This window comes from Cyanistes caeruleus, chromosome 2 (assembly GCF_971803275.1).
Source record: "Cyanistes caeruleus chromosome 2, bCyaCae1.hap1.1, whole genome shotgun sequence".
Lineage (NCBI taxonomy): Eukaryota > Metazoa > Chordata > Aves > Passeriformes > Paridae > Cyanistes > Cyanistes caeruleus.
Genome location: NC_141702.1, coordinates 9,544,028 through 9,571,538, shown reverse-complemented (window position 1 = coordinate 9,571,538; position 27,511 = coordinate 9,544,028). Strand labels below are relative to the sequence as shown.

At 36.9% G+C, this 27,511-nt stretch overlaps 1 protein-coding gene across 5 annotated transcripts in view; it reads right to left on the bottom strand.

Moving 5' to 3' along the window:
- The window catches only part of LDAH (lipid droplet associated hydrolase), a 106,759-nt gene that overhangs the window by 54,379 nt on the left and 24,869 nt on the right, over positions 1 to 27,511 (bottom strand). For all 5 annotated transcript variants that reach the window (XM_023922666.2, XM_086875706.1, XM_023922667.2 and 2 more), the window contains 2 exons: positions 23,265 to 23,399; positions 7,499 to 7,668 (listed from right to left, as the gene is read on the bottom strand). In XM_023922666.2, the coding sequence (XP_023778434.1) occupies positions 7,499 to 7,668; positions 23,265 to 23,399 (305 nt within the window). The remainder of the gene's footprint in view (positions 1 to 7,498; positions 7,669 to 23,264; positions 23,400 to 27,511) is intronic.

Genomic DNA, 27,511 nt, shown 5'->3' with positions numbered 1-27,511 from the left:
GTCCCAAGCTAAGTCCTTCCTCGCTGCTCGAGCAACTGTACCATGTATAACATGAGGAAAAAGCAGAAAAAGTAGCTCAACTTCTTTGCTGAGGGTTCGAGATTGGCAGTGAAATTCCATTTTAATATACAGGTTCTAGGAACAGATACTGGTTACTAAAACTAAAGCTGCACTCGAAGCTGAGCTTGAAACTACGTTTGCAAAGTCTATGTTCAAAAATTCCACAATGTCCCTACACCTGGCTCCTTTCATGAACAACTCTTCAATATCCTAACTGACTGTGCTCTCCTTCCCCTGCTATTAAAACAGCATGAGAACTGCTAGATTTTTGGCTCTGTTGTCTTCTGTAAAAGCACATTAACAGCAATATAAAAACATAAAAAAAATTCTAGCTATGTGCAACGTATACCAAATTCCAATAGTTTGGTCCAGTTCTCTGAAGAGATGCTTCTCTGATTTTCAAGAGCTATGCACATACATCTGCAGAATTTCTAAAGATCTCCCCTCCCAGCATAAAATGTTCTTTGAGAAATCTGGCTTGTGGAAGGGTGTTGAGTTCTTCTTAAAACATATGCCATAAATACTAGTTGTTTTTGAAACTTACTTCTTGCTTTTGATTCCCTCATTTTTATACAATCATTTCAGTTAGTTACAATATGAATCTAAAGTTCTGGAGAGTCAAAATGACAAGATTTTATTAACAAATCTGTAAAAAATCACAGTACTTAATAAATCCTGTTATTCTGCCATTTACCATTTTAACCATCTTTTTATTTTTAGTCCTTCATTTCCGCCTCATTCCCATGTTTTACTTTGGATTCCTGATGAATGATCACAGATTCCACTTTTCAGTTTATTTTTCTTTCTTTTCTGTTTATACATTTGGCTACTTTAATGTCTTTTAACTTCCTAGAAAAAATAATTTTTATAGGTGTATTAGAATTTTGATTACATACACTTGAAATCAGATGTTTCATTAGCAGTGAAATAAATATAGTATTATGAAAAAAAGTCAAGTCTCTTGAAATTAAAAGGATTGTTCTTAAGTTTTACCTCTTTGAATCATCACAGATGAAGATCTTACTTTTCATATTGTTTCTGTGTTTGAGTAATAAACTAATATATTAAACAAGGTGAGAGAAGTTGAAGTTTCAGTGAACATTAGGAAAAAACCAGAATTTTTCACAGAAAATTTTGGGAACTAAGCTTTTTCTCAGGCCTTCTGATCACAGGCTTATGATCCAAACAAGGAAATCTTAGGTCGATGTTGTTATTAACTCCGAATCCTCACTCCTAAAAATGTGATCAATATTAAAAACAGAAGATGTTATTCATCTGCTTGTAATTACAAGCTGACAGCTACAGTGTTGCTGATTTTTTCAAGCTTGTCTTTAAATTGCAAAAATTGTCACTTTGCTATTTACTGATCTCATCTCATCCTCAGCACTTCTGGATTGCAAATTTTCTTGTCTCAGGAGAGTACGGGACTATATGTAATCCAGTATTCCCCATAAAGATCTAGGATTAAGCAGGTGATACCTACCTGCTTCACCCACTTCAAAAACCACACAAGGTACACTATGGATACACAGGACAAACTTTTCAAAATTTAAACTTCCCTCATCATGTCTTAAGTTGTATCACCTTCAACAGGGTTTACCTCTTTTCATTTTAAGTTTCTTGAATTTATTCTTTTGCATCCCTGAGACACTTCACATTCTTCTGTTTGCTATGTTACGAGGTGGGGTTGTCTGTGAAGTGATTTCTGGCAGACCTACCCAGCACAAGGCAATGGACAGGGCCTGTTGCTACTGACAGATGCAGTGTCCATTGAGGGTTACACAGCAGAGCCCATCTGCCTGTTGACTGCTGCATTTTCCTACAGTTTACATTTTTAAAAGCTTTTATTTATTTTTTTTTTTTTTAAGGGGAAAGGTAGAAAATAATATAACTGGATCCCTCAGGGTTAGGGTCTGTCATCAAGCCAGTGAAAATAATGGTTGCTAGCAGTCTCTTGGGTGAGTTGACACTTTCAACCTCATTTCGCAGTTATCAACCTTTCACTGATGGTGTTTTCAAGGCTTGTTGAAATTTCAACTCCAAGCCTTTTATGACTGTCTCAGTCAAAAGTTAGTATTTCCCTTAAAAACCTTTGTTTGCCATGAACCATCTTTTTACTCTACAGCCTCCCACCCAAACAGAGAGGATACTTTATATTTGCATTAGGTTTTCATGTGAAGATTTTTTCATATTTTCTTTTTAGGAAAAAAAAAAAAATTTCTACAAATCTTTGTAGCAACTTCTTCAATGCTTCTAAGATACAGTATCTTATTTATTTTATTTGGTTAGATTTAACAAATCATCTGTACTGCTTCTCTCTTTTTCCAGGTGAGTGAGCTGCAGAACGTTTGCATATGCCCCACGCTCCTTTGGCTGCTTCAGTGCCTGTTCCATCAGAATTACTGATACTGCCTGAAGCATCATCCAGAGCTGCAAGGTGGATTTTGCAGACTGTAATGTGTTAGCTGTCAAGTAAAACAAATTTAATTCCAATTGCTGTCTCAGACCGCCTGGGCTTCCTTGTATATGCATACAAAGACTTGATATACCAAGAACTGAGAGAACTGTCAAATCTCTCTCTCTCTCATAAAAATAATCCAACTCAGAGAACAACTTAAAGCATCCATAAAGTTAAATTAACACACTCATCTCAGTGGAGGCATCTGAACTTAGATTAATGTATAAATCTGTGCAAAATTGTGTCAAGAGTATGTCTTTTCTTGCTTCCTCAATATGCAAAGGGGGATGGAGGTGGGTGTATATGAGCCTAACGCAGTTTGCTTGTTCTTTTAATATGTATTTCATTTATGGATTTCATTATGGATGGATGGACTGAAGAAGAAAACTACACTAGACTCAGTTAAGTTTCATATCATGGCCTAGAAATTCATAGCTCTCTTCACAAGATACCCATTTATCTGAAATATGCACCAATTCCCCTGTGAACTCTGCTAATAATAGCCATCTGGTTTTTTTCCCTGCATAATAATTTTACAAATATTATCACTGAGTTTGTGTTACTGTAAGTCTTTTACCCATTTTCATTTTTATGCTGATTTTTTTCGATTTTTCATTTAAGCCTGCAACTAAGAAGAAATCCATTTATTTATTAATCCCTCTCTTTCTCTCTCAGTATATTTCTATATTATTTCTCTATTTTATGCAGTCTCACTGTACTTTTCAAAATATCTGAGACAAGCTTATTTTTGGAAATGGAGCATACAAGGTGGTTGAAAATATGCTTTGCTAAGCATATTTTATAATGGACAGTGAGACCATCAGAAGTTAATTTACCTTCACAACAGCTATATAAACTGACTTTGTTTAAAGTACCATGACAACTAATTTAGGTAATCAACACTGAAATTAGATGCCATTACATCTATGAAACTTTCAATTATGGAATAAAAAATTTTATTCCTTTTTATCTCATGAGTGGTTGTATTTTCATCTTTTCTCTCTTTCCAAAAAGCACTAGAACTTCTAGACAGAACCTGTTACATTGCCATCCTTTCAGAAGATGTTTTCTGTGATGGTGACATCACAAGTATTGGATTACATATTAAGGTTCTAATCTCAGCAAAACAGAAACTGAGTATCACTGCTTTCATATATTCCTTGCCTCTTCCTTTAATCCTGCTGAAAAGATTCCCTATTATCTTAAAGGTCAGACAAGCTTAGTAGTTCCTGTGCTGTTAAAAAAATCTCCCTCTTTTAATCTTGCAATCTCACAGATCCTATGGATTTCCAGTAATCCCAGAAGTAAAGCACTTTGGTTTCTTGTAGAAATACACATATTAAAAAACATGGTAGTTTTCTCTTTCCTGGCATTACGAAAGTGCTTTCCATACTCACAATCAAGTGTTCAACAACTGAAGGTAAACAATCAGTATGTGCACAGAAATGATGCATTGGGGTTTCCAAGTTAGGAATGTGTTTTATGCACAATTCTGAGCTCTGTGTTTTTAGCTATCATTTATGAAATCAACAAATTCCAGCAATACTCAATATTCCTTCACACCACTGAGACATAGTCACAACACATGAGTTTGATTTACATATTACAGAAATTTAATTTGCTTAAACTGATACTACTCAGAAGTTTTACACTCCTCCTCTTCAATGAATTTTACACAAAGAGCAATACTTACATTGTGCTCATTAACAAGAGTTAAGTTACTACCACAAAGGTGCTAGCATTTCAAAAGCATCACTGCAAATTAATGCTGTAAGAGATTGGATTTCACTAGCAAGGAAACTTGTCGATCTTTGATTAAATTAATCAAATGGAGTGTTTCAGGAAACACTCAATAGTGTCACCAGTAAAGTACAAGGAAACCCTCCAGGTAAGGATTTGCATTTTAGAAGGTAATGCCTGGAGGATGTATTATATTTATGAGTCAGATGCATGTTACAACAACTGAGAAAATGATTTTGTCACTGAGCCTCATTTTTCAGTTCTGTTGTCTGAATACAGAGCAAAGAAGATTATGAGGTTAAGAGCAATTATCAAGGAAGCTGTACATTATTGCAGTTTTCTGTCTTCACAAAGTGAGGCTGATTGTTTTCCTTCCTGGTGTCAAAATTTTTTAGCAGTCTGGAAAAATCTGGATGTTCTACTTCTCACTGTCCCTAAAATTCTGTGCCATAGCCCCACGTAGTTACAAGTATGGATGTAACCTGCGTGCCCTTCTCTACTAATCAGACTTGGTTAAAGGCATCGACCTAAAATTATGTTTGTGTTAATGGGTCTTCCTCAATGGAAGCCTCCCTGAGAGTTAATAGGAAAATAGGGATGGGCTCCAAAACTGAATTCATGCTGGAATAAACTGGCAATTCCTGTTTAGTTTCTCTTAATTAAAGAGGAAACCATTATCTCACACAAGTTTAAGAAAAAAATGCAGCACTGCATTTGCTTGCAGATCACAGGGACCCTAGACAGGAGCAGCATTTAGGTCCAAATGAGGTCAGTAAAGCTGGTAAAGGGTCTAGATAACAAGTCTTATGAGAAGTGGCTGAGGGAGATGGGGTTTCTTAGAGAAGGAGGCTCAGGGGAGACCTCTGCAACTGAAAAAATGCTACAGTGACATGGGGGTCGGTCTCTTTTGCTCTGTCTCAAGTGAAAACATAAAATGAAACCTTCAATTGCACCAAGGGAGATTCAGATTAGTTATTAGAAACCCTTTTTTCACTGAATGAGTGGTCAGGCATTGAAGTAATTTGCCCTGGGAGGTGGCGGAGGCCACACTATGGAAGTGTTGAAAAGGCATACTGGATTAGGCACCTGGGGATATGGGTTAGGGGTGAATATGGTGCTCCTGGGTTGATGACTGGACTTGATGATCTTGAAGGTCTCTTCCAACCTTGATGATTCTGTGAAAACTGACAGCCAAAGAGGAACCAAGGAGAGAGAAGGAGATATACTTCCTCCTTTGCACGCATGCTAGGGGAGGGACAATCTAGTCTGTAAGTGGCTGGACTACAGAAGAGCTTTAAATTTTGAAACAAAAACTTCTTCAGTGAAGTGGGGTCAGGCATTGGAACAGACTGCACTGAGAAGTGGTTGAATCACCATCCCTGGAAGTGTTCAAGAAACATGTGGATGTGGCACTGTGGGGATCTGGTTTAGTGCTGAACACAGCAGTGCTGCATTAACAATTAGACTCAACGACCTTAGAGATCTTTCCCAAACTTAGCAATTCTGTGACTCTGTGATTCTAAAAATCAAATTTGCTAAACATACATTCCAAATATAAATGCTTACTGGATTATTTGAATAAAAAAAAAAATAAACAACAAATTAACCTCTAACTCAGAATAATTAACTATAAACAATGAAAGGCTCTTTAAGCAGATAATTTTAAGACCAAATCCAAAATTCATGTAATGAAAAAATATCACCAAGAACTACACAAATATAAAATCAAATGATCTAGCTACTAAAATACACATATGTGCTCTAAATCTTGTGGGAATCAAATAGTCCAGCAAAAATAAAGGGAGAGATGGAAACACAAGTTTCTTATTATCACACTTCATATGTTATAAAACCTAAGAGTTAACTTATTTTTGGCAAAGGGACAAAGATTGCACAATACCCTGGCTTACACAAATATTTTCTATTGTTGAATGCATCTTAAATGTAGCTTGTCATATATTAACTTTATGCACACAGTGTACCATGAGATCTAAGAGTGTCCCAAAGATCCCTAAGTTTCAAAATACTGACAAAAAGCTGCCAGCATCCAGTGAACCAAGTGTAAAAATGTTACTCAAAAATTTATAGTTAAATTGAAAGCAGATAAAATCATTTGAGCAATAAAGATACAACTTATATTGTAATATATATAGATTTTGACCCCCCAAAAGCTGGCACTTTTGAACAAATTAATGCATGTTTTTTAGAATGCTTCTTTCAGGAAATATATAAGATTTCTCTCAAAAAGTGATCTTCTTTATAATCACAAAGTGAAATATGTCTGCGGAAATATATTAGGTTATCCTCATGTTTCACATTTTTAGTTCTTTTTTCCTTTAAAAGAAGAAAAAGTTAGATGTGCAGTGGAAATGGTTATAAAGCAGTAGATTTGCATATATTAACCACATACAGTACATTTATTAACCACAGGCATATATTAACCCCAGACTTCATGTCACCACTAACATGGCACTTCCTTCCACTGAAGATTTTATGAAGTAAAGGAAGAAGCAATGATTTAGCAGGAGTGAATGATTAAGAATAAAAATTCCCCATTCTCCATTTATCAGCCACTAATAGACTGAGGTATTACTGAGCACAGTTTGCCATTTACAGAGGGTAAGGATCTGGTCCTGCTTCAGCCTTCTTACTGCTTTACAGTGACAGAACAAAATGTTCAGATATACAGAACAGTCAGTAACAGCTCTCACTCTCACTGAGTTACACAAACTAAGACTGAGTTGCAGAAGCAGTGACATTTCTATTAAATTTTAAAATCAATGTCTTTCATAGTAGTATTGCTCACAGTTTATACTACTATTCATTCCCATACATTTTTCCATGTCTCAACAGCAATTTGTTCAGCTCAAGATAAAAAAACATTATAAAAATCACAACCAGTCTTAATATTTGGTGTAAAACATAATGCAATTGCCAAGTATCTCATCAGATATCAAAGTGATTTGCTTATAAATTATTTAAAGATGAAAACAAGGAAGTTATAAAGATATTTCTCACCATTATTATTATTTATACTCCAAAGGCATTTAAAGATCCAAATTCAGACTCAGAATTTTATCAGTCTGCTTCGTTATATGTTACTGGAATGAAGCCATATTTTTTGGTTTTTTGTGCACAGCAGAATAGAGTTTCCACAGGAAATACATGTCATTAACCAAAGGCTGAGCACATGCACTGCTTTGCTAATAAAACAACTCCCATTCAAGAACGTTCATGTACCTGAAGTTCTGATGCTCGTTTCATCATCTCCAGGGTGATGTAGCAACCAATAGAATGAGCAATCAGTATCAGCTTTATATCTTTTGATACATTCTTTTTGAGGAAGTTCAGCTTATGCTCTACTTGTCCGTTAAGTCCAAAAACATCCTCTAGCTCCTTAATATCTGTGTCTGAAACATAAAAGAAAAGAAGTCCTTTGGTTCAGTGAAAGAAATTTCAGGCACGTCCTTTTTTCCCCCCACTCCTTTGTAGAGCACTGAAATAAAAACATGTATTAATTTTAAAAAGTCCAAATAAACCAAATACAAACAAAACCCCTCACCAGACCTAAAAATTTAGTTTTCAGTTACCACCACTGGAAAATACTGGCTGATAAATCACATACACAGGACGTAATGCCTTATATGTATAGCTATATTCATATATGTATACCTATGTGTAGCTTGGGAACCAGCACAAGGTATGAAAACACATGGAGATTTCATAGCACATAATCCACTATTTTGATCTTCATTCAGAAGACCAAGTTCAGGGTGTTGGATCAGCTTAAATCAACCCAACTTTACATCTAGAGATCAGGACCTACAACAGCAATTCTGTCAAGGACTGTCAAGAGTCCTCCTCTCAGAAGACAAGATATCCACATGCACTGCTAACCTTCAGATATTCAAAATCTCCTATCTTAAAGATGCACAAAAATGTCCCATGGAACGAGGAAAAACAGGAAATGCCTATGTGTGAACACAAAAAACCACTAGCACCTACGTAAAACATCCATGTTAATGCAGGTTCTTAGCATTTTCAATTCAGCTGTAAAGAGAAAAATCAAGTTAGAGCTTCATGGTACTGTACAATTCCATTCCTGTTTATCCAAGGACCTTCTAAAGGAGCATGGACAATCCCTCAAGATGAGGACTTGGCTCCTTGCTTCCTGGCCAGTGAACAAGATCAACTGAACTGGTGTCTGTAAGAATATACAGCAATTCAGGCTTCTTTAACTTGCTTATTTCAAGGCTGATGTGCATCTGAAGTTCCCCTGTCTAAGGGGGTTCACAGACCTTTCATCTGCTAGAAAAGTGTTTTACCCACTAAACCAAACACTACATTAAGGGTACACCACTCCAGTTTATTCTGGGCTAGTCTATTAACATGACTGTAAGAAGAAATACTAAGAAGAAGAATAAAAGAAAAGAGACAGAAAGAATGAAGGAACGTTTGCCCCTATCTTAACAGATGAGATGGAGTGGTACTAGTATCACTTAATCTCTTAAATCTGTGCTATTATCTCATGGTTCAGTTTCATTCTACAGATTAAACCTTCGATCTTTCACGCTCCTTACAGGCTGACTTGCAGTGCAGCTTTAGCCTGAAGTAGGCTAAACCTCCTGGCAGTAAAGCTTGGTCACACAATGCGGACCAGCTCGCCCCTGAGCCATGGTCCTACAGATGGTTCCTGGCAAAAGCCACTCACCTCTAACAACTCAGGAGCAGCTAACAGAGTGCACACAGCCCTAAATGGCCCAGTAAGGTGTTTAACTTCCAACTTGGTGTCTTTTGGTGAGCTCTGCAACAGTTCCCTGTGTGAAAAATAGATGTCGAATAAAGTGCCTATCAGGCAAAGACACTAATGATAAATACATTAAAAATACTGAAATGCATTGAAAAATTACTGTACAAGAAAGTCAGAATCACAGTTCAGATTGTTCTGTACCTGCTTGAGGAAAGAGGTAACAATGAGTTAACTGCCTATGACTGTGAACAGCATTTATCAAGTGATGGCTGTCAGTGCTTTAATTTATAAATTTCATGGCAACTGGACAGCAACCTCAAATCATAGAGATTACTAACCCTGCTGCAGTGAAGTTATTGGGAGGTTGATAGTGACAAAACTCATCAGTAGCCTAAGCGGGCTGGAACTACATCACCTGTTTGATCATGTGTATGAAACATAACCTTCAGAAGCAAAATAATTTCTGAAGATAGATCTTTTCTGAGTTTAAATAATTACCATCTAAGTCCCAACAAAGTTGTTCTTCAGTTAAAATACTATTTCTGCTAAAACTACGGATGATCATATCCAAGCAAAATTTAGAGCAATTTACTCAAAACGAAAAAGGGTTTACCAAAACACACCCAAGGAATGCAAAATTAGATGAGCAGTGATATTTTGTTTATTAGGCTTTCTACATGTAATGAAAAACAAAGAGTTGGTCTACTTTCCAAAACCTTAAATAAAAGCCTAAGGCAAAAACATTGTTTTTAAATTTAGTTTCTATTTTTAGCAAAAGCTTCCTTTCCTGCATTAAATTGCACAGCAGCTCAGCCTCATGGAGGAATAGGTAGTCTATATCCCAAGTCTAATTACAGGTATATGTAACACTAAAAATGCCAGCATAATAGAAACATGATGGCCCATTGGATACAGCAACAAGTGAAAGAGTAAGTTATATTGAGTATACATGTATTACAACTTATATTGTAATATATATGTGTTGGTAACATATATAGTGTTGGGTTGAGTGAGTCAATTGTCCCTTATAAACATTTGCTATCATTTCCATACTGTTTTACTGAGGCACTGCCATCTCAGTAGTTTATCAGCACATCTTTTATGTTTTACATTTAATTTCACTTCTTGAAAATAAGTGTTTTCAGCTTATTTTCCAGTTAAAACAAGGGAAAAAGATGCAAAGTAGGTATATAAATCTTCTAGAGAACTTTTCATGGTTCACAAGACCTCCGGAAAGCAAAAAAGCAGGAAAGCAAGAAACAAGACATGGTTTTATTTGTATTATTCAGTCTCATGAGGTTAATGCTTTTCCACACATGAGCTCAGCGTCTGCTAAAAGAGCTGCTGAAGACTGCTGCCATGAAATTAATGCACAGCACAGCAGAGACAGTCTAGGCCCATCTCAATATTTTCCACGTTTAGATAACTATGTTAGACAAATACAGTAAATTAGTTAAGACATTACATACCTAATTTAATGTTTATTTACCTAATAAGTAGAAGTGTAGACATTCTGGCCAACATACCCAAAGCTACTACATGACTTCAGTAGAAATGTGCCTGGTCAGAAACAGCTATGTTGCCAGAGCAAGAACCCTGAGGAAGGACATGGCTGGGGACTGAGAATAATGTGAAAACAATGGCTTTTTCCTCCTTGCATTTGGCCAGACTTGAGAACACTCAACTCAAGCCTGTGCACCAGTGTTTCCTTAAGGGAGTCAGGGAGAGCTGAGCCTGCAGAAGCGATTTTTAACTGGATGGGTCAATTGTGATTGATGATGATCATGGACAGTCATTCTAATGTGGGCCAAATCACCCTCAGCACAGCCCTTCTCACACACTCAGAGCAAGGATGCCCTGATTCCCTTGGCTACTGACCTGTGTTGCACACACAGAGAACCTCTCAGAGGCTGCAAGTGATGCCAGACAGCCAAGGCTGACCCCAGAGAGTTGTTTCAGCTGCTTAATACAACTTTTTATTTTCTTCTGAAATAAGGGTTTATTGCCAAACTCAATCACATTGGCACTATTCCTAGAGAAGCCATGCTGAGGAATGAGCATGCAGCGTGGGGTCTGGTAATCCCCATGCAAAAACCCTCATCATGGACCAACTCCAGAGTCCTCAGGTGAAGCTCCAGCATCACGTAACCCTGTACCAAAACAGGTATCCTATTTGACATCTGGATAAATATAAAATTGCCCACGCCTCATGTCACTTCATGCTCCCACAACACAAATGCTACACTTTCAATAGTCCAAAATGTGCAAGAGCTGGGCTGCGTCACAAGTCTGAAAGATTTATTTATTTATTTTACAGAATAAAATCGCCCAGGGATAATCCAAAATCAACATTAATTTCTTGGGTGGAGAAGCTTAAATGGGTTCTTTGTATAAGCAAACAGACTTGCACAAACACACTGGCAGTCAGCACTCCAATGGCTCCACATCAAAGAAGGGACCATAGTGACTTCACCTCAGGTGTGGAATACATGCCATGGCTGAAGGACAGCTCATTTAAGCAGTTTTCAGATAGTAGAAATTATACGACTTGTACTTTATGCTACAAACACCCCATCTGAGCCAAGACATGATTTTAAGACTTTACTTAACTGGTGTATTAAAAAAAATACTGTATTTCTTTATTTTTTTTGGCAAAACTTTAATTTTCTGATGTGCTTTCTGAAAAACAAATGCGCCATCACTTTAATGCATCTCTTTTTCAAACCTCTGCTAAAACTACAGGCAGAAAAAAATGATAGATTAAAATAAAGTGTTTGCTCTAAGATTAGTTGACAAGGTAATCTTGCTAGGAAAGAGGACTTTGGTTTTCAGGAAAATAACAGAGAATTGTGTTTGTTTGTTTTTTTGCTGTGCATGCAAAGGAAGTTCTTACGCAGAAAAAAAGCAGAGAAGTTATATGAGCAGACTTCAGGTTGCCAATTCATAAAAGTTAGCTTTTCATTATAAAGTCTGCTGAATCATAGACTTCTTTTTACTGGAAGATTCAAAAAGATACCGGAGGCCGGACTTTCTATCAGGACCTTCAAATTCTTGTACGCCTTTGTACTTCCCAAATTTCACAATTTTACATGTCCAAACTCCAAACTGCCATGGTCACAACAGGTGACTGAGTACATGAGCTCAGTATATATGAACACCTGTTCACTTGTCATGGAGTGACTTTGAAGTATGTCCCAAGATCAGCTCATGAACAAGGCCTCCAAACTACTCATGAATAAGTACCATGAGGAAAGGTGAACTGCAATTACATATAATGAAGGAAAGGGAGGTAAAAAACATTGGTCTACCTGCACTGTATCTTCCTCTTCCATGGACCATTGACTCCTAAGAAGTGGTAGCAGGTTATCTAAGGAAAAATTTCAATCAATCACACCAAAAACACATGTGGTCAAGAATTTTCAGAGCTGGACCTATTGCAGGCTAAGGACAAGTCTCTGCAGACTGAACTAGTGAGGTAGCTCAGGGACATATAAATTCCTCTGCATCTCCACCAAATACCCCAAGTAAAATATTAGGCCAAGTATTTTAGACTTCACATACCACCTTCTTTTTCCACCACACATAAACAGATGATGATGGGAGAAGCAGTAGTTTTGACTGAATAACTTGTGTTTAGATGAAGCAACACCTGGAAATATTTTATCTTTTCCTTCATGCAGTGACAGGCAGAAATGACAACTGACCTACTTAGATTAGCTATTGAAGTGGCGTGCACAATATGAAGTCTAATTCTAGAAATTAAATATGTAATTTGATTGTTTTTTCTCATAGCAAAAGATAATAATTCCTCAAAATTGAACCATGCCATTTGAAAGTGTTTAAATAGAGCTGTAATTTTAAAAAAATGAGGCTTAAGATTTGTGGGTTTAGTATTGGCATCCCCTAAAGATATATTGCTCAAAGCCTGAATGTTTCACTCCATCTTTCATTTAATTAGTGAACCATGGATAATTTGTATCAGAAAGCAATAAAATGCCAAAGAAATAGGACAGAAACCCTGAAAGAATTTCAAATAAATATTGAAGAACTCCTCCTGACACCAAGAACCAGGTCTTAAAGCATTGTGTTTTAGATTAACCCCTAGACCTTAGTCTGGCCAGAGCACCCTCAGGAACTGTTCATGAAACTATTAAGATAAACACACCACTCATTAGTGTTTACTGGAGCAATTACGTTTTGTAAAGTTATCCTCCAAAAATAAATTACCGTTTACTCAAGATACTGAAGTGGACATATGTATTATTTTCTTTACTAGAAAAATAACAAAGCCTTATTTTACAAATTGAACTACTGATTTCCTTTGCTTTCTACACACCTATTGCTGGGACACTTGTTTAACACCCAATATGTTTTTTAAAGGAAGCTGTATTATGATTAAATTAGTACAAGTGTAGTCTGACAGAATGAACTAATAAACATGACAAGTACTAAACCCCAGATTTTTATTAAAAGCATACAGGAGCACCCTGAAGTTTTAAAATTATCTCTTAGAAACTGATTTTATTTTACATTCCCAGGATTGCTTTCAGAATAACTATTATCAAATATTTATGAACTAACAGTACAAACTTTGAAGAAGAATTTTGTTGCTTGTCTCCAATTCTGGCATGGCAAACACCATTAAGAAGTGTTTTATTATGCAGCTCTACAACAATTAACATCTCCATTGCAAGGACTTTAGTGGGCATAAAGCAAATGTAATATGGGTGTGTTACATAATGTATATAGTAAAGTTTTCTGTATTTGAATGACTGCATTTTGCAGTCATTAGCTGTATACTGCAGGAAGTGCGATCTGTAAGAATTCTCAGCATCGTATTATAAAGAGAGAAAACAAACAGTGAAACAAACTTACAAAAAATGCCCACACTTTGCAGGGTATGAGCTAGAGACACATCACTGTATAGGAGCAGATCTGAATTTCCAACATAAAATGATGTCAAGGAATAAAAAGCAAAGAGGTCTGAGTCCATGGGAATGTGATTGTTCAGGCTATGTTTTTTGTTTCTGGACACACTGAAGCCAAGTGCAAGGCACTGACACCAGCCATCCACACAAACAAAACTGCACACTTCAACAAACCTTTTATACTGATTAACAATGGAAGAAAACCAAAATAACGATGTTCTGCACATCACCAAGAATGGGCAGATGTAAAGAAAGGACAGTAGAAATTGTGTGAGTATTTAAGGAAGAAAAAAATAGATGAGTATCACTTCCCAGGCATTGACTCCATTGGTTATGACAAATGAGGTGCTGCACCACAGTAGGCAAATCCAACAGTCACACCTATTGAAAACACCACTTCAAAACTTTGGGAAGTTTAAACAGATACAAACAGAGAAAGAAGGACTGAGAGCAAACAAGGCAGAGCCAGAGTTTGAAGCAGAGTAAGACAGCTGGCCAAGGAAGACAACCCATGTTATTTCACAGACAGGAAATAAAATGAATTCTTTTCAAAGTAAGAGAAAATGAAAAGGTGCACACTATGATGTTAGAGAAGGAAAAGGGAAAAGGCAGGGAGTTGAGAGGTGCAGTTACACAATAGCCCAAGCTACAATACAGGATCTGTACTTCACAGTGACTGGACAGATTGATGGACATTTTCTGAAGTGCTTGATGCTTGTACTGAATTCAAGCTGTAACTTTTAATTTGCTAGGCCAGTCCCAATTTTTCTTGACAATCCATCTTAAACTTTATTCAGTACTGTGATATCAACCAAGACTGACATGTTCAATTAAGTATGACTCTTCAGAATATTACCAAAATAACAAGTAATGCACCTCCTGTTTCACCAGCACCTATAATGGGTATAAAGATGGCATTCAGTAAACTTAGCCCTTCTTCTTTGCCCTTGTGTATATTCATCTTGGACGACACTGTCTCATTAAAAGTATAAAGAGAAGTGTAAGTTCCTACGTTCATTTGTCCACAGAAAAGTTAAATTTAATACCCAGATCCAAATTATGTAACAACAGCATCCTTTTTAAGGAGTAAACTCCACTTAGGCAAGCATAAAATTTTTTCTTCTTTCATCTGTATCCTTCAAAACGGATGGATTATAAGAAGCCTTCAAAATATCTTATATTCTGTACTCTGTAAATTGGTGGCACAGCACTGACTGCAAAGGGCTACATCAGTTTATGCCAGCAGAGAACATGACCCTCAGCTAGCAGTGCTGAGAGCTGTAGCACGGCACATCTGCAAAATATTCTGCAATGCAGTGCTACCTCACAGGACTCAGGCAACACTGCCAATGCTACCTGCCTTGAAAAGCCTTATAATCTCTGGGCTCCTCTTCACACAAGGAGTGTGAGCTGACAGCAAAGGGAACCAACCATGGCTCAGTGACACCCAGCACTGATCCTCACAGGCAAAAGAGAAATGGACAAAACAGCACATGCAAAAGTGTGAATTTATGAAAATTAGTAGTAAAACTGAGGAGAACAAATAGTATTTCACCTTGTACTTTGTATAAATGTAGCAGGTTTATCAGTTGCTGATGCTTTAAAGTAACTATTTGCATATGCTGTGCAGTGAAAATTTTGTTTTTCTGGAAGAAAAACATTTTTGTGAAATGACTACTTTAAATTCTGATTTATATCTTTTCTTCACCAGTGTTCTGTTACACTATTTAAAAATTAATTCTCTGTTACCTTTTTAACCTTCCTGGAGAAAATGCTTTAGTTTTCTTTCTTAGCCACCCACCTGGACTGCCCAGCATACAACTGCAGCAACCTGTCCAAGGTACTACTGTGATGGTTTTATTCTACTTGGAGTTTTACCTGATGGGTGAAATAGAGACTGAAGTGCTACTCAGTACAAAAATGAGTTCTTAAAGGGGATACAAGCAAGATGGAGAGGGACTTTTACAGGGGCATGGAATGATAGGAGAAAGGGAAATGGCTTTAAACTAGAAGAGGGCAGGTTTAGTTTAGGTATAAGGAAGAAATTCTTTACTGTGAGGGTGGTGAGACACTGGAACAGGCTGGCCCAAGCTGTGGATGCCCCATCTTTCAAGGACAAGCTGGATTTGAGCAGCCTGATCTCATGGAAGGTGTGTCTGCCCATGGCAGGAGATGAATAAGGCATTTTTGATCTTCATTTTGCATATATGAGAGGTCCTACATGTGAAGTAAATCAGTTCACCACAAGCAGTTCTAGAGTCACAGTCGTAAAAAGTTTGGTTTCCTTGCTCATTTACATTAGCAGACATTGAAGAAACAGCTCAATACGAAGATTTTGAAACTGCCTGAAGCTTTACAGTATAATTTATATAAAAAGACATCAAGTGAGTTTTGCCTGCACTCTAGACATAAACAGCTCCAAATATGATCATGTAGCTTCATATTGAAGTGTATTCAGAAACACTGACATTTCATAAAAGATGTGATTAACTGAAAAATCTCCCAAATCATGCAAATCCTATCACAGAAGTCAGCGGAGTCTCTGACAGCAAGCTTGCCAGCAATATGTTTGAAACCATAGATCTGTTCTGAAAAAAATGACACTCCAATGGCAATCCCTGAGAATTTTAACTATCTGCTACAATGTTTAACGCAATGGGGAATTATTTGCCAACTAATTAGTCACCTAACCACACCAGTAATTCAATAACTGTAGTAAATGAGATTATTTTAATATATGTATTAATCAACAAAGCCTCAAATTCAGCCTTTAGAAAGGTAAGAATATGTCTATCTTAAAGAAAGACAGTAGTGCCATGTGCTATCAAAACTAAAAAAACCAAAAACTTCATCCAGCAAGCGGCAATGAGACGCCCTCATTCAATCAGTACCACATCATATTGTTCTTTATCATTTCTCCAAACACTCTGCCTCTACTCAGATATTTTAGATTTAAGATACACTAGAGATAACAATAATTCCTTGCTGATTATTTAAGAATGAAGCCATTTGCAGTTACTTCCTCTGCACACTCTGCCTTAGAGTTTTCTCTATTTCCCTGAAAGGCCTATATTGTTCCTCAATGGAAGGGAAATTCCTAAAACTGAAACAAAACCAGAAAGGCTCCATGTTCCAAACCTGATTATTTTCAGAATCTGGAATGATGTTGTGCATTACCGATGGTTTCTCACTCTTACAGCTCAAGATCACTATCAATTAAAAATAAAAATATCGTTTAACACTGAACTGATCCCATCACGATCTGCACCATTTTTGGCAAGTTTTGTGGGTATCAAAATTAAATCAAAGGTCCCAATTATAAATTAGAATTGCTAAATGAAACTATTGATCAGCTTTCCTTCCTGCAGTCAATCTGTGTAGTGAATAAAATTCCATAAAAACAAATCCAGACCTCTTACACCTTCAGACATGACGATAATTCCCTTCTGTGGGGTTACTTCATTGTCATTCTGCTAGCAGGTGCAATAATATATTTCAAATTGAGTTGCGTTAAAAGATTACTAAGCATTCTCTCTGTGGAAAATAACCTGATCATCTCAGTGCTGTGTTTATTAAATTACATTAGGTTTTTACTTTCCCTTTAACAGTAAACATTTAAGCAAGCTACTCTGAAACCTCATAGCACTTCTCATCCCAGGGAACTGTGACCTGCCTTCAAACAGACACCAGAAGATGGAACTATTACCTCTTTACCCAGTTCACATTTTTGAATTTTTTTTCCCCCCCACTAAAAGCCACCTGAACCTAAACAGAAATGGTCATACCAGTTGGGGAACATACCTATGTCATGGGGAAAAATGCAGAAAATAACCCATAAACAATTTCAAAACCTACATCCAAAGCTTCCTGGAATGCAGTAAAGACATTTTGCTCTCTAATGGATGAATTCTTGACGTTATTTTTTTTTAACATCTTTTCTGGATACAGAAGATTGTATCAGTTTTCAAAAATCTTTAATAATAGAATTATATTACTCTTATTTGTAAGTATGGGTGAAAAATTCTGGTTCTTTTAACCAAGGAATTAGTTGAGTAAAGTACTAGAATGAATTAAAAAGCTCCACACATGGATATTTTCTAATAATATTCCAGTAGATACTATGTAAACAGACTTAGTGGAAAACCTTGAAATGGAGAATGCAGAGGATCTATTTTTTATATAGCCATAAAAAATATAAAGACAAAGTCCTATTCCTTGTAATGTCAGCAAAAATTAGTCACTACTCTGTCAAACTCAGTGGGATATAGAGATACATGAAGTGGTACCAAAATGAGCTTAATAGTGTTTAAATGATCTTTACAAATAAATACATGGCTGCTAAGGTATTATAATATAAACACTTAAAACTGTTAACATTTTGAATGGCCAGAAAAGAAAACAACAGAGCAACTTAGACATACTTCATATATGGCAAAATTTTATTTTTCTTAGTTTTGATTTTGAATGGAACAAGACTTTTAAACACATGCTTAAAATTAGGCAGTACTGATAAAGTCAATGCCAAATGCCAAGATTTCACTCTAAGGGTGTATTTGCATAATTATGGGCATGATTACAGGACCTCCATGAATAATTAACTGAATGTGGTTTAAAGGAAAGAAGTAAATGGGGTAGTGCAGCATCCCTAGGGCTGCTTACTTTTCACACATCTAGATTTCAAGCATTCCAGTGGGTTCATAACATGAAATGATCATTTGTTTCCTTAAAATAGACACTTAGCTTTAAAGCCATACAGTAAAATTCAGATCTTACCAGGCTAAGACAAAAACCTCAACATTTAAATGGCTCATAATAACTTTTACACATGCACACAATGTTTCCTTCCTTAGGTTGCCTTTTCCAAGACAAGGAAGGAATAAGGTTTCTGGGAAGCAGCAGGGGCAGCAGGACTGCACTGCAGTGAACTGATGCTTCCTGTCCCATCTGTGAAAACAACCAGTCCCTCTGTGCACAGCCTGACCTGGGATCCCTCACTGCTGACAAACACCATGCGAGGAGCTCCATGTGATTAATCAGCGCCAAGGCCAGCTCCATGAACAGGAGCCTTCCCTTCCCCATATATTCAAAAAACTTGGTATGAAATAGCTGTGAAACCAGCTTAACTCTACCAGGATGACATGCTTGAAACTTGGGGGTTTTTATTGCACCTACAGTGTGATACCACTAGACTGGGAGACACTGTGTCATGTAAATCTGCATTAAAGTAAAGCAGAATTTTAATGTGTTCTGGGCTATAAACATGACTACAGAGTTCTCTGGGTCTGTAATATAGAAATATAACAGACTAAACCTCAAAGGAACTTATATTAAAGATAATTCATCTTTCAATGACTCTCAGAAATTTTAATTTATATGCCTAGGAAGCAGAAAATGTTGTTGAAACAGAAATTAATGTGAATTAAATGTGTGTAACGTGAATTAAATGTGTATATGCATAAGCCTAAAGTATGCATGTGAGATGCCAGCCCAGCTGCCTTCCCACTGCTTTTCTCCCTATGTGAATATATATATATATAAACATGCAAGACATAAATGCTTTTTAAACACAGCTATCACTGCATACCTCAATGTGGCCACATATCTGCTGTTATAACCAATCATGCGGGGCTGAAGCACAGATAAGGATTTTCTGTTCGAAAAACTTCTGAGTATGATAGAGATTAACTCTGAGTTGATTTTGTACTGACCAAAAAGACTGCAAGTATCTCTGATCCACCTGATTCAGCAATGTAGGTATTTTCCATCATCAGCAATTGCTAAAGACATCTATTCTACTTAGAATAAATGAGTCACAAGACAGCAAAAACTACCAAATGCGTACAGAGTCCCTGTGTCTGTGTAACTTCTGTGCCTAGAAATGTTTAAGGCCAGGCTGGATGGAGCGGTGAGCAACCTGTCTGTGTCCATGGCAGGGGAACTGGAACTAAATTATATTTAACTATATATTTAAGCTCCTTTCCAACCCAGGCCATTCTATAATGCTGTGATACACAACAACAAGGACAACAAGTCCCTATTTTTAGGAAGCCAGTTCTTGGAACACCAAACTTCCAGGAGCTCCTCCTCTCTTGTTTACAACAGTGCAGACCACAATCCACTCCTTGCCAGCACCACACGTTCATGGTGGCACAGTACCTCCAAGGGCGCCACAGAAAATGCTTACACAGAAGTGTTATTGGAAAAGTATTCTTAGTTCCTATTCATTTCGCTTAGCAAGTGGAAAGAGGCAAGAGTGCCAACTGCATCTGATCAGCCAGATCACAGTTTGGGAATCACTGTCCTAAATAACTCATAACCCTCTTAGAGAAGAACACCACACTCTCTGTCTTGCTTGGGCTATTTTAGGCTCTTTCCTGCCAGCATAGCATATCATGATGGTAAAAACTTAGGGCTCATACCTGCTGATCATGCCCACACTTCTATCTGTCATTTGGTGGACAACTACCCAGCAATTAACAAGACTATTAATGTGCTGAAGTATAAATTCCATTTTACCCAAATAATTTCAGTCATTTTTTCTGGATTTATATCACTTGAGCTAGAGGCAGACTCTCACTCGTAGTCAATTTTGCAGTTTCATTAGAAGCCAGAGGGCTGTGAAAACAAAGTCCATTCAGATGAATTGCAACAACAGCCAAGAAGCAATATATCAAATAAATTTAAGCTACACACCACTTCCAAATTTTCCTGTAATGCTAGAATTTATTTTTTTTTTATGCACAACTTAATTTCAGTTCAAAACTTCACACTGATGGTACATTAACATTTAGGGTTCACATAATCAATGTTTTCACAGATAATTTACTATTCCTTCACCACTTCTCTGCTTTTCTCATACTGTTTCCTAGGACATAATTCAGTTTCAAAATGGTCTGAAGGCCCTACTCCCCCTGTGTAAAGAGAAAGCAGTGGAAACACTCTTTTGATGAACTAGAAATAAATCATTACCTATCTTTTTTCACCATGAACCATAAACTAAGTCTAGTTAGTTAGATTTTAAGTTAGTTTTTTAACACTACTATTTTCTACAGTCCACAGAACATAAAAGATCAAACTAAAAATTTATTTTGTAAATTGACTATTAAGACTGACACTCAAAATTTCCTGTCTTTCAGAAGGAAAAACATGACTTGCTGATTTGACTGTGTATAGCTCAATACTCATCTGTACAGTTTATAATATTCTAGATATTTATCTTGAATATAATTTATCATTTGACTACATATTGTATCATTAAGTCATGAATGCTGACAGCTACTTATTAGGTGTATAATGTTTTAATACATCAATTGTGTCTCTTTAGTTGATTAAGATATGAATCACAGGATTCCATATTTCTGTAGCAATTGGCAAACAGACTATTAGGATAAATTAATAATTAAATTCTGATTCAATTTTTCTTTATTCTCAGTCTTACTTTGCTACCAAAAGCAGTTTATTGGCAGCCCTAAGGACAAACAAAAGCAAGCCTTCAATCTTCTTGAAGGACACTGAAGTGTTGGAGTGTGTCCAGAGAAAGGCAAAGTGCTGGGGAAGGGTCTGGAGCACAAGTCTGATGAGGAGCAGCCTAGGGAGCTGGGGGTGTTCAGCTTGGAAAAAGAGAAGTTCAGGGAGGATGTTATTGCTCTCTACAATGACCTGAAAAACAGGCTGTAGCCAGGCAGGGGTTGGTCTCTCCCAGGTAACAAGAGATGCAGCAAGGGAAAACAACCTCAAGTTGTGCCAAGAAAGGTTCCGGTTGGACACTAGGAAAAAATTCTTCACTGAGAGTGGTGGTTAAGCATTGGAACAGGCTTCCCAGGGAAGTGGTGGAGTCACCACCCTTGGAAGTGTTCAAAAAACAAGCAAATGTGGCACATGATATGGTTTAGTGGGTATGGTGATATTTGGTTGCCTTGGACTTGATCTTGGTGTTCTTTTCCAAATGTAATGATTTCATGACTCTACATATCTTTCTGTCTAAGATGTTCTATTTCTTACTTCTCATCAAGCCACAGCAGATGTCCACAGAATTAAACCACTCTAAAACATGGCTATGTATGTACACCTACTGTCTATGCATATGGTTTATGCTAATTTTAAACAAAATAAGAGAGAACTAGAAAAATGTTCTTTTTGTAATTTTGCCTGCAACTAAGGATTGATGCTGGCCTGTTTTATGCTCACAGCAGTGTTCAGAACAAATGTCTTTTTAAAAGCTGAGGAGAAGGATAAGGACATTGAAATTGAGGTATAACTTTTGTATTGTATTCACTAAGTAAAATTAAGTTTCTAATGGTTTTGCACAGTGGATTGATTGTTGGGAGCAGAATTACAGCAGTGAAATGTTCAATTAATGGTGTGTGTCTCTGTGGAACAGAGCTTGCAAGAGTTCTCTGAATAGAAGGATATCTTACAGAAGCACAAATGAAGGGTGTAGCTTTGTTCAGTTTCCAAATGGCTAAGTGATACCTCTCCAGTCAATTAGGAAGTAGTCTGTGATTAATGGCTGCTGTTGGAAAGCTTGCTTTAGTCTTTATGAGACTTTCAAAACCTGCTTGAACTAAAGGTCGTCAGTCATATTATTCCTAAGTAGTTTGCTACATTTTACACTCCTTTACAGGCAGCACCATTCATAAGTCAAGTGTACAATTTAAATGCTTGCACACTCTAAATTAGTGGTCTCCAAAGTGGGGTGTTTGCACAGTGTGATACAGGAAAAAAATATCAAAAATGCTGATTTACTGCTACATCATTGCAGCTTGAGCAAGTCCTGAGGACTTCCAACAATAATCAGCTTTCAGGACAGATGCTTGGAGCACCATCTCTTGCTGGAGATCTGCATGTCAAAAGACTCATAACAGATACACAAGCACTCTACCCTGCTAACAGCCCATACCCCAGTCTCAGAAAGATGTGCTTGCTTCCAGGAAATTCACTGATTTAGTACAGCTATTTTTAAATTCAGAGATAATTAAATCTCTCCTAATGCATTCAATCTCTGAATTGGACATTTCATTTAAAGATGTACTTTTCTAATCTACTCTTCTCAACATAAACACATTCTAGACCTTCTTCACTGTAACATGCCTCTAACAACTGCCAACAGTAAACTCTCTTTTTCTCTTAGTAGCTCATATTTGTCTGGCAAATCTAATTTACCTAAAATACTTCACTAACTTCTCATACAGCTGTGAAAATTGTTTTGTGGAAGCAAAATGGAGATACTTAAAACTCATATCAGCCTGTTTTCAATAGGAAGAAGTTTTGCCATTGAAACGAGAAGGGTACACACAATTGCATGCACAAGTTACAGTAAGGTACAGACCTTCTATCATTTCCATCCCACTCGGAGGTTTACAGTGTCCAGCATGGCTCACAACCCAGACGGGATACTGCTGGTTCAGCCCACAATAAAGGGCCTGTATAAAGGTCCTGTAATAACCTGCCAGTCCAGGGTTACCTGCCAAAAAACAGAACATACAAGCACAGTCAATATTAACCTTCAACAGCAAGGCAATCTTCTTCAAAACAAACTAAACAGCATTACACAGCAATTTGTTAATTTATTTTCTCTAGTACATTTCTAGTTTTTATTTCCCAAATGTCACGGGCTATGCTATTCAACATGTTTAATTCCACTGACCAATGGCACCCATGGGAAGCATTTTACAGAATTACTTCAAAATTGCAAAACCTAAAATTGAAATGCAACACAAGTGAGAACATCTTTTTCCATCAGAGGTCAACCAGTTTGCTTATCTATCCCAACTACTTACAGGAATGTGAAATTAAAACATCACAAAGTCTACAGCATATATCACCCAATCCAGATGTCTGCTCTCCAAATATCTCAGTGTTACTACTTCAAAATAGGTATGCGGCATTCTTACTATAAAAAAAGGCTGTCCTGACCCTAGAAGAAAGGATGATTTTATTTTAAACACGTTGGACCAAATAAATCCTTTCCTGCTTGCAACTTCATTTTCTCCCTGTCCCTTTCTACAGCAGTGGAGAACCTCTTTCCTTTTCAACTCTTGTGGTCTAGAACCATGGGAGAATCTGTCCTCCCTCCTGGTATCCCAGTAGCTTGTGAGGGCTTCGCAGAAAAGGCTGGTATCTGAACGGACATGGCTTGCCCTGGGAATTCAGACCATTCTGCTCTAAAATCCACTATTAAACATGGAAAATATCAACAGTCATATACCATTGCTGAAGTGGAAACTGAAATACCATCCCAAAGATAAAAGTACATATATGAAAGGGATCGTTGGATTGCCCAACAAAACTCTATACTCCGCTCCTCCTTTTTTGTTTCTCTTCTGGATATCACTAGTGATGTAAATTGGAGAGGAAATCCATATGAAAACAAAGCAGAACTTTGCTGATTTCCATATGATGTATAAAAATTCCACACAGACACAAGAACATGTAATTCTCATTTATTTATTTTCCAGCGTAGTTACACTGATTTTTTTTATTATCATTTAGACACCAGCAAAGCTCACCATCATGGCTGGGATTGCTCAATCATGCATCTTTCAACTCCCACATCAGGCAATTCTTAGCTTGGATATCATCAACAGGAAAAGGCAGCAGGAGCAGTATAGTGTAAAAAGGCTGTCATTTATTAAAGACATTCCAAAATAACACCAGTGTATTACAAAATGAAAAAGCCTTCATTCAAATTTTATCAACTCCTCTATATCAGTCTGATTTTGATAACAGAGGCTGAGCTGTGTAAGTATTGATAGTGACAGGGAAGAAGAATTAGACCTATAATCAAATCAGTACCTGTGAAAACAGTGCATGGAAATAAAAACAAGTGTTATTCCACTTGTCTTTCTGTAGTGGGTATTTTCATATTTTCTTCTTTTACTTCCACCTGATCAGGTAGCACACACTGAGTTCATTCCTCACCCAAGAGGTTCCCTGAGCCTATTGCCACCAAAGCACACACAGGCACCCGGAGCAGAGCCATGTGCCTGGGGGTGATACCATGGCTCACCCTGGGATGATGCATGAGCACAGGACTGAAGACTTTCCCTCTAGGTAATGTATCTCACACACTTCACCTCTCACTTACATGTACTAAGTGTCACTGGGGGATAGTAAATCTTAATAAAACTAGTAGTCTTAGAAAAACATTTTTACTGGACTACACAGATTGGGGGGGAGGGGGGGAATCCCCAAACTCAAACCATCGCTATCAGCAATTACATATTTCTAAGCATCTCTTTGTAAGCTTGCCATTAAAGGAGACTTTAAAAACAGAAACTGTTGTTTTGTAAAAACTCCAAAACATGATCAAATTTGTGCAAATTGATTTCCAGGAAAACAATTTAAAAATCACAAGGGTCACACATCCATACAATTGCATCACAGCTTCATACATCAAAAATATATAGCATAAATGGTCCCAGAGACAATAAAACAATCTTGACATCATCTGTCAAGTCCCTTGGATTGATGTTACAGAGAGGAAATCTGTCTTTCACCAAGGCTGAAAAAAAGTAAAAGTAGCAGCAATCCAAAATCAATTATGTCTTGTTGTACAAATGATCATAATGTTTTGCATTATGTTTAATCCTGGAATACAATATCATTAGGAGTTCTGAGATCAAGAAATCACAAAATTAATCTCAATCACAGAATTTTTTCTCTACACTTTTTTCTCCTTTAATAGTGCAGAACAAGGATGAGGAGAAATTACAGCAGCTTAGACATTTTGGTTCTCTTTCCCATCATCAGGCAGGTGAACCTAACATAAAATCTGCTCAGGATTTGGTCATCAGGTGAAGAACAGTCAGGTAAGAACTATTTAAGAACACTGAGGCTTTGCATCAAATATTATACAAAGACTAAAAAACTCTAATACTTCTTTCAGGGAAAGTGGACTTTTAACCGGTGATAAATGTCACAGGTGTGATATTTTATGCAGGTAAAAAAAAATCCATAAATACAAAAGAAACCTAATTTCCCCAGTCCTCATAAGCATCTGCTCATGGTAAGAGATATATTGAGATACCTGAGCTATTGGAACTGCTACTGGCATTCCAAAATGCCTTGAAGGGTATGAATGAGAGCTGCTGGCATACAGTGGAATGAAAACCAACAAAAATTTTAACAGCAAAAATTTCTACATAGAGATCACCATGTGTAAAGCAGATATAAATTCATTATTTACTGAACTTCCAATTCCAATGGAGTTATTCCAGATTTATATTGACCTAAGTAAATGCACATTAATAGTCCCTGCTTTTGAAAGCTGGCATCTACAATATTTATGAGTGAAGAATGTTTATATCACGTGTCTCCAAAGTAATTTTGTATATTTTTAATTGAGCTGCTATGTGTCAAAATACTTTATGGGGCGGAAACAAAAAAAAACCTGGATTGATTAAGATTTTTTTTCATACAACAGAGTAATAGTAACAGGTAACAGAAATAACTAAGACTTAATATGTACAGCAGTCTGTGATCAATAATGTTTTAGGCTGATCTTTGCAACTGAAATGTGTTCTATTAAATTATTTTATTTTATAAATAAAGAACTACCAGGTTAATCACAAGAGAACCCAAGCAACACAGTGCTCATTTGTGTTTTTTAAGGATTTCCCAGTACAGTAAACTAGAACTGCATATGCTCTATCACTCAGCAACCAAGTGTCAAAAAATGGAAACCATAAGTAAATGCAGTGTTAACCTCCATGATTTGAAGGTTACTCCAGTTATTTGAATACCACATCAATCCCTGGACACCTCAGGGCAGCTGAATCATTCAAGCATGCCAACAAATCTAAATTGCAGTCATCTGAACCATGAAGCACATCTTAAGCAGTTACTCTCAACTGTGCTTAATTTTCAACAGCATTTACGTTGTTTCAGAAGTCTTTTAAACAATAGCTGTAAATGGTGACCATAACAGAGAAAGACACAAGACTGTAATACTCTGTGGATTTGTCTAATTTGCAAAAGATTTCTAAGCATTTCATGGAAAGAGTGTGTCAAATGGGCAATTTATACAGTGAATGAGAACAGCGGGACCACTTTATCTGAGACGCCCATGAGCTGCAACAACCAAAGGACTCCTGCCACACTCCCTCTTTTCCTCTGTAACACATGACATTTCATCCACCTATTCTACACTGAGCTCAAAGTCTTTCCATTTTTAATTTGAAGACAGGAGTCCACTGCTTCCTTTTCTGATCTGTTCCACCCACAGCTAACACAAAATGGCACAGAACCACCGAGAGTGCAGAGGTGGAACCTGGTGATATTTTAGGAGGTAAATATTCTCCACTTCTATATATTCCAGATACAGGCTTCCAAGAACTAGAACTACTACTCTAGTCATCCATATAAGTAGAAATACAATATTACTTAGAAAGATGGATTTGCCTACCTTTCACTTTCATTTTCCTGTTTATGCTTTTTCCATCAAATCAAGATTTTAAATGCCATCTGCTTCCTTAATAGAACAGTCAGTGGAGAGGGAACAACTTGTACAGAGTATTTACCCCAGGATATCACTGCTAAAGAATAACCTCTATCCTGATTTCACATGATTTCCTA